Source organism: Galeopterus variegatus, unplaced genomic scaffold (assembly GCF_000696425.1).
Source record: "Galeopterus variegatus unplaced genomic scaffold, G_variegatus-3.0.2 Scaffold1157, whole genome shotgun sequence".
In the NCBI taxonomy this organism is placed as follows: domain Eukaryota; kingdom Metazoa; phylum Chordata; class Mammalia; order Dermoptera; family Cynocephalidae; genus Galeopterus; species Galeopterus variegatus.
In genome coordinates this window covers 4,582-13,131 of record NW_007727268.1, presented here as the reverse complement: position 1 = coordinate 13,131, position 8,550 = coordinate 4,582, and the positions used below count along the sequence as shown (strand labels likewise).

Genomic DNA, 8,550 nt, shown 5'->3' with positions numbered 1-8,550 from the left:
TTAACCAGTTAGAATATATTCTCTTGATGGATATAAATACAAAATGATGGAATAACATGTGATTGTTTATTAATTGTGGGTTTTTACAGTTTACATTTCCTTTAGAAGACCTGTAACTTATGAAGTTCTGGTTCCATCTACTTAATTCATCACTTGGAAAAATACATGTTTATTATTCTACTTTTGAAAAGCAGCTGCAGTTCCCAAAATAATTATTTCATATGTAAATATAATTCTAACAGTCTTAATCTTATAGTATTGCTTTCAATATGCATACACATCAAAATGCAACATTAGAGATAATTCACCTGTAAGAAATTCAGCCAAGGTTTTTACTTTATTAATGGCTGTCATTCAATCCCCACCTTTGGTGCTGTGCCACTCTTCTAATGATGTCTAACCATGTCCCAATATAATTATGTACTTACTTGCCTAATATTTTTTTAAAAAGTTAACTACCTTGATAAATGATGTATACCATCTCTCACATTTTACTGTTCTCCCCTACTTTTACTTTTTATTCATTTTTTGGGTAGCATTTTTCCTCCCCTTTCTCTTAAGGAGAAATTCCTTTAAATCACGGTACATGTCATCTATATCCAGTTCAATTAAAACCTTCCTCAAGTTATATCTCACCTCTGAAGCAATCTGATCCAGTGAATCAGATGGGCAGCAACTGATTCCAAACGCTGTGTTAAAAAACCTAAATATATCCTACCATAGTCCGGTGTCACATATTCCAACACAGATTAGTGTTTAAAAAAAAAAAAAAAAAAAACTAAGCAATCAGTACTTATTTGAAAGGATTAAAAGAAAGTTTTAATATCAGAATCTGGACCAAGGCTTTCAACCCCATTCTAATCAAATGGTTAAAATAAGTAAAAATAAACTGCAATATAATATTGAACCAACCTAGCAAGGCATAAAGACTATTAAGTGCAAAATGGTTTTCCAAGAGTGATTTTTCTCTCCTGGCAACCAATTTTTTATCACACTCCTATCATCATACAACTGAGACTGTTTCTACAAAGTCAACAGTAGAAAATCAGATTTCTTTAAAAAATCTACCTCCAGGCCTCCACACCCTCACCTCTCCATGCCCCTTGAGTACTCAATTTCTTTCCTGAAGTAGATCATCCATAAATATTACAATATTAAGAACTAAATTTTAATGAATACAAATCATAGGAAATGAAGGAATATTAACTCCCATTCAAGTCTTCCTTTAAAAAAAGTCTGTTTCCAAGTTATATTTTTAACTTCCCCCATGATTCCCTTTAAAAATGATGAACACAAAATCTCACTGCTAATGACTTTATTCATGAATCTGTAATGGAACTCAAAATAGCAAAGAACATGAAAATTTTTCAGATTAATATTTATCAACAAAATACATCAAAGAATACATCTATTTTTCATAAAGCTAACAAAAATGCCTTAAACACACATGAGAATTAAAATATTCTCCACTCTGTGGAACTTCAAGGTAATGAAGAACTGCTTAATACAGTTTGCCAGGAAAGCTCACTACACTATCAAACACATATAATTCAAAAGAAATAAAATGTAACTGATAAAGTAACCATCTCATGGCTAACTGTTTGGTAAAGTGCTACTTTCACACTGAAAAAAGAAATTATTTAAAATTAAAAAATTTTAAATGCTAAATCATCATTCTGAAAGTGTTAAATTTTTCTTCAGTATTCAGTATGTTCATCACATTCATATGTCCCCAATATGAGCCTATAGACACTATCTTAAAATTTTGAAAAATATTTTTATTCACAATTTCCTGGAAGTTAAAAATTATTACACTATTGCTAAATGAAGTTTTTCATGATACAGGAGTGTAACAGACACAACATACAATTTTTGTCTTAAACATGATCTTTGGTTTGAAGCTGTCCTATTAACTTTTTGTCAGATGGTTGTGGTTACTCAAATATTCCTAGTTTCATTTGAACCATAAAAGAAAATTGGGTCAATAGCCTAAAGGCAATGAATGGCACATACCAAGAATCTGGCAGGATGAGTTCCCTGAAATCCATAACTGACACATTAAGTGTAAAAGGAAATCAGTGTTGCTGAGGAGTGACTCACCTCCTTTCACCAATGACTTTTATCAACTCTTTATCTAATCTGAATGAAGGCACACAGGTAAAACTCTTAAGCAGATAAGACCAACTGAACTGCATATGCATGCAGGGCTGTGTCCACCCCAAGCACATACACACATCTCATGTTTAAGGTTGAATGCTATCTATCACTGCATGGATTCCACCACTCTGTGCCTAAGGGTATACATATCTTAGAGATCAGAACTAGCTGATGGTTATCCAAAATTAATGAGACTCTGAATGATACAAAAGTTGGCCTATCCTCCAAATAAAAGGTTTTAAATTAACAGCGAAGGAATGCAATAGCATTGGAAACTGTAAGAAGTCATAAAGTTGAATCTCAGGAAGAACAAGTACGATTTCATAATTGAAGGCTGCTAATGACGTCTCTCTCCCCTTGAATAATCAGATGCAAATGCCTTTTAGCAATGGCAGCATTCAAATCCCACAAAAAATCAAGTAGTGCCCCCTTAAGGAGCACCTCCATTGGCACAAATTGTAAAACCTGCCGGGGTGCATCAGAGTTAAGCAAAGTACTCAACAATTCATTCACATTCTGCAGATACTGGAAAACTGGATTTGGAATGTCCTGATAACCAACACAAAGCAGGACTGCACATGTCCTAAGGGGCTTGGAGGACATGGGACAAGAAAACGTGATGAATCTAAAACAACTGTGGAGTACAAAGATCAAACCAGCCATAAATCTTGTGAAACAAGAAAGTACAGGCAAGATCATAACATCTCCTGTATGAAGCTGTTGCAATGAATGTAGAAGGCAGTCCAAAAATAACTGCTGGTAAGTTGGGTCTCCATCATGAAGCAATGAACAGCTGAAAGCTGTGAGTTCAGCTGATTCCAGGAGTTGAACTTCTAATGGTATATGCATTTTGATATCACGCAGAGTTGGCAAACCCACAAGCAGGCACTTTATTTGATTGCTGGGTTCTACAACCTGCTCATCCCGAAGGCACTTGGTAAGGCTAAACAACTCAGAAAATATCAATTCTTCAGAAAAAATGTGACAAGAACAATCATATTGCTGTTTTGGCCTAAACTTGGAATCCAAAATCAAACCTCCTCCTAATGATTTTTCAATTGCTTCATTAAGAGTCTCTAAAATTTCACCATTGCAGAAAGGAGAACACTTTACCTTTGGCAGTTTCTTTCCCTCTAAAATATGCCCTAAGCAACACTCGAGATTGGAGGCTGTCCCTTCTAAAAGAGAACTTTGCCCAGGATGATATACAAAATGTTCTTCAGCCCAACTATTAAAGTATCCTTTGGCTACTTTGTCCTTCCATGAAAGGGTTTCCAGCATCTTCCTTTCATTATAGGTTTTAAAATATTTGTTCCTCTGTCCAAACCACTTTGTATTTGTACTACAACCAATATTAGACTTTTTTACTAGCCAATTATTTCTGGAAAGAGGCTTCAGTTGAAATTTCTGCATGAAATATTGCACAGCACAATCCCTTAAATTATTCAGCTTTGCTTGTTCCTCTTTTCCTATGCACTCAAACAGACGAATGTTCCCAGAAATAGTCTCTAGCTGATATCTATGAAAGAACGCACAACATTCTTCATGTCTTTTAAGAAAAGATTCGGGAATCACATGATGAGGAAAGAGAGCTTTCTTGGTTACTTCAGGCCCAAAATTCAGCACCATCTTAGATAACAGAGGATGGATAGCCTCTCTTCCCTTATAGCGGAGACATACCACATAGACTTCTGAGTTTCCTGCCTTGCTAGTAGCAGGTTTGAAAACATGGACTTGGTCAAAGGAACAGTTTAGCAAGTACATCAAGTTTATAGAACAATGTTCAAACAAAGTAAACATCTTCAGAACAAAAGAGCCACCATTTCCAAGAGTGGTCAGAGCAGTGACAACTTCACAGTAATGCAAAGAGGAGACTAAAGCTTCTTGTTCACCTGGGTTTCCTTGGCAATCAAAACTTCCATCTGCAGTGATCAAGTGAACAGTTGCCATGCTGCTTATGAAATTCCGAAGTCCAATCAGATATTTCAGGGTCATGATATCACCAGTGTTATCTGGACCAAAGTACCACCAATGCAAGGTATTTGCAATAAGCCGGTCATCCATAATCATCATAAGACTGTCATTTGCTTCATGGTATGGATTCAGAGTATTAGCTACCCAACTCCAATCAAAAGGGAACTGATGGGATTTTAAGTAGTGGTTGAGACTAGCTATAAAAGCTCCAGGAGCTTCACAAAGGTGTAGAGAATTCAGTTTTCCACTCCGAAAAGCTTCCTGTGGAATAAGGGGAAAGCTACACAAAATCTCATGGAACTTACACCATGCTTGAGTACAAAGTTCAGCATTCACAGATTTTTTCACATGAGAAATTATTTTTCCTGCTTTATTAGTGAAAGCGGTGTGCTCATGCCACTCATCCAGTTTCTTATCACTCAGTAGGTTTTTTACTTCATTTAGGGAATTCTTCAAATCAAGAAATGTATTAAATTCTGTGTGGTCACAAGTGAAAATCTCACTGGGATCTGGTAACTGCCACTCATTATTAAGTGGCTTGCCATAAGAAAAATTCTTGGCAAAGAGTTCAGAAATATCAGCAAGAACATCTGGGCTGAATGTCTCAGGACTTGCTATCTGCTGAACTGGTGGCTTTCTGCACTTACTCATTTTCGAATCAAATTAGAATCTAGGGAGAGAAAACACATAATCAAATGAATCAAATTTATTAGTGAGTAAAATCTCATCAGCAGCAAATCTGATCGCTCTAGTGACAGACCCCATAAAGTGGGAAGACTAATGTCAGCACACTGTTACATAATGAGGCAATCTGGAATAAAGAAAGAGTACAGGCTTTGATATTCAAAAGACCTGGGTTCAAATACCAGGTCTGCTACTTACAGCTTAATAAGTGGACTTGGGCAAATTGCTTTACACCTCTGGGATTTTCTTTTGTTGTTGTTGTTGGCAGCTGGCCCGTATGGGGACCTGAACTAGTGACCTTAGTGTTATAAGGCTGTGCTCTAACCAACTGAATAACCGGCCAGGCCAGTGGAATTTTCTTATTTAAAAAATTGACATATGCTTTTTTAAAGAAGAGAATAAAAGACACCAGGATATAAGAAGCATATACCAAGAATATTCATCAGTGAATGGCAGCTCTTATTACCACAGTAACCAAAGACCTCCTCTATCTATGACTGTGACACCACCCACACGGCCTCACACATATACTTAAGAGATTCATTCCTGGACATGACCTTTGATCAAGCTCTAATAAGTGACTTTTAGGTTTTTTTAGTTTCTCACCTCTTTCCCAGAAGAGGATCTTATACCTGAACCCAGTATTGGTCCTGCCACCAGCCACTTACCCACCTACTAGGATTGCTGAATACATCCTCTGTCCAGATTTCACTAAGACATGCACTTTGGTGGTACCAATCACCCAATAGAGGCCACCAACTAACACTGATCATACTGCCTGTAAACTATGCAGTACTCAAAAGATTAGTGTCCTTCTGCTTAATGCTGAAACTGACCAATAGTTCACCCTGGCATGTCTCCAACTACAGATTCTTGCCTCTCATGTGGCCAGTAGGATAGCGCCACACTAACACTATAAAATATCATTATTTCTACTTGCCACTGAAACTTCTTAACACCCTTTGATAGCACAATTTTACACCGAAGAAATATACTTGTCGAATATACAAATTACACACTGTCACTCTACAGTCAGTGTTCTAACTCTACTTAAGAAACCAAAAACATCTGTCTCCTGGAGAGGAAAAAGGATATAAGAGAAAGAAGCATCGCTTAAAGGCATAGTTTTGGAAAAGTTCTAAATTCCAGCAGATAGAGCAATGAGAATTACATAGGACCTGTTAGTACAATGTTAATCAATACATGCATTAGTTCATGAATTGTGCACTTACTTAGCATACACAATGGATTCTACAACCAGTTTTCTAAAAATAAAAAAATCTGTATTTGTTAAATGTGAAAAAATTGATAACTAAATCACCATCCCACCAAAAGCAGATGTTTGGGGATAAAATGGGAAATAAAGGTGAGCTACTGCCAGAATAAATACAATGATATCTATTTTTTTTTTTTTTTAAAGATGACCTGTAAGGGGATCTTAACCCTTGACTTGGTGTTGTCAGCACCACGCTCAGCCAGTGAGCAACCGGCCATCCCTATATGGGATCCGAACCCGGGGCCTTGGTGTTATCAGCACCGCACTCTCCCGAGTGAGCCATGGGCCGGCCCAATACAATGATATCTAGATGACTTCATTCTATTAGCATTTACTTTGAATTGTTCTTTAAAAAAACAAACTTTTTTCATCTTTTTAAGTTTTATGTTTAAATTATTCACAAATCTACCAGTTTGCAAGCTCATTGAAATGACAGGTATCCTCTTAGTCATTTCTGTTTGCCACAGTGTATTTACAAATTACACGTAAACAGAAGTTATTAACAAGTTAATAATCACGATTATCCATCATCTTTTTCTTACCATAGATTTTTTTTTTATTGGTAGAAGCTATATTTAGACACATTTCTGAAGGAAAGCAAAAAGGAGCCATTTCCATATTTAATAAAATCCTAGATAAGGGCAAATAAAAGTCTATTGCGACAAGCTCCTCTCTCTTAATTCACACTGTGCTTACTGGAAACTACAACTATGTTTAGATCTCAACTATATTCTATTTTGGAAAAAGTCTTAGTAAACTCACATACTAATTAGTGGTTCTAGTTAAGCTGTGAAATCTTATCGAAGCTAATACGTAATTACCTTCACATGAGGACAACTAAAGTGATTCAAACACTCCACTGTTTTTTCAAACTATACTTTAGCTGTGGCGCCACTTAATTTTATTACTACTCCCCTTACTCATTCTGCTCCAGCCACACAGGCCTTCCTGCTGTTCACTGAAGATACCAGGCACAGTCCAAGCTAAAAGTATTTGCACTGGTGGGTCCCTCTGCCTAAAATGCTCTTCCTCCAGATGTCAGCACAGCTAATTTCCTCGCCTCCTTCCAATATTTGCTCAAATGCAATTCTCTCAGTGAAGCCTACTCTGACATGCTTATTTAAAACTGCATCTTGCATTCCCAATGTCCCTTATCCTGCTGTATCTGTTTCTTTCTCCATGGCACTCATACCGTTCTAACCTATAATTTACTCATTTGTATTTACTGTTTATTGTCTATCTTCCCCAAACTAGAACATAAGCTCCAAAGGGCAAGAATCTTTGTTTTGTTTACTCATATATCATCCCAAGAGGTTAGAATAGTGCTTAGGACACAATTAGCACTCAATATTTACTGAATAAATGAAAGGATATCACACTTAGCACAAAAGGTGCTTCTCTGATCATGAATTTGAGTCACAATAATGTCTTTCAACTTAACTGTAGCACTTCAGTGCATGACTTTAAAAAACAGCATGTGGTTTAGTGTATGGAAAAATGTTCCCATACGTGATCCTCTGTCCTTTTCATTAAGCACTCCATAGAGCTTTGTGGCATCATAATTCTGCTAGGTGGGTCAGTATTACCATTCTTATATTGCAGACTCCAGTAAGCCACGAAGGTAATACCTGTAAAATTCATGAGCTGACACGAAACCCACAAGTTCTCACCAACAGTTGCTACCTCTCCAATTAGCACGTACAAAGGAGTTTTAGAAGTGTTTTCGCCAACTCCTCCTCCCAGCAACTGTGAAAATAACAGCTCGTGTGTATCCAGCGCTTACTTTCAGCCAAGGACCCCCAGATTTTATTTCATCTAGTGGAGGCAAGTTCCAAGCCCCATTTGAGCGGCCTGGCCCATGACCTGGAGGAAACTCAGTCCCAGCCCGTCTCACCCGCTGCAAAGTCAGAGGAGGACCCGGGCTCGTAACCGGGCCTGGATTACCTTCGCTCACGCCCACCTGCGCCCCTGCGGTCTAGAGAGGCTGCGCTTCACTCGCTCTCCTTACTGGACGGGGGCCATTCTCCACTTCCGCTCCCGGGGTGGTTACCGCTTTTGTCCGCGGCGCCCCCAGCCACAGAGGAGGTGGCGCACTGGAAAGCCCGGAAGGCGGCCTGGACCCGCCCCCGCGGCACCGGGAGCCTAAGTCCACCACCAGGCCGCGCCCCCGCCAAACGCCGAACGACGGCGGCCCGAGGGCCCTGCCAGCCAAACTGCGCACGCGCCCTCTAGGCTGGGCTGGCGTCACGTGCGCCAACGTTGCGCACGCCGCAGACGCTCCCCGCGCTAGGCCTCCACTTGCGAGATTTTGCTTCTCTGCTCTATGCTGGAGAAAGGAAGAGCCTGTCTCCGCCCCCGGCCGCTATGGCAACGGAAGCTGCGCGCGCAGACAGGGCATCCTTTGGCCCCGCCCCTGAAGGGAGCAGGAGAGGAGGAGGGGGAGGAGGGGGAGGAGGGGG

At 39.1% G+C, this 8,550-nt stretch overlaps 1 protein-coding gene across 1 annotated transcript; it reads right to left on the bottom strand.

Moving 5' to 3' along the window:
* Nucleotides 1–1,300: 1,300 nt before the first annotated feature.
* CMTR2 (cap methyltransferase 2) lies at nt 1,301–8,073 on the bottom strand. The gene is made up of 2 exons (XM_008575219.1): nt 8,036–8,073; nt 1,301–4,801 (listed from the first exon to the last, which is right to left on the bottom strand). Exon 2 carries the CDS (start codon nt 4,780–4,782, stop codon nt 2,479–2,481), a length of 2,304 nt encoding a protein of 767 aa, XP_008573441.1. The 5' UTR covers nt 4,783–4,801; nt 8,036–8,073; the 3' UTR covers nt 1,301–2,478.
* Nucleotides 8,074–8,550: the final 477 nt, after the last annotated feature.

Excerpts from the sequence above, each read along its gene's own strand:
- CMTR2 (XM_008575219.1), bottom strand. The coding sequence starts at position 4,782 with ATGAGTAAGTGCAGAAAGCCACCAGTTCAGCAGATAGCAAGTCCTGAG.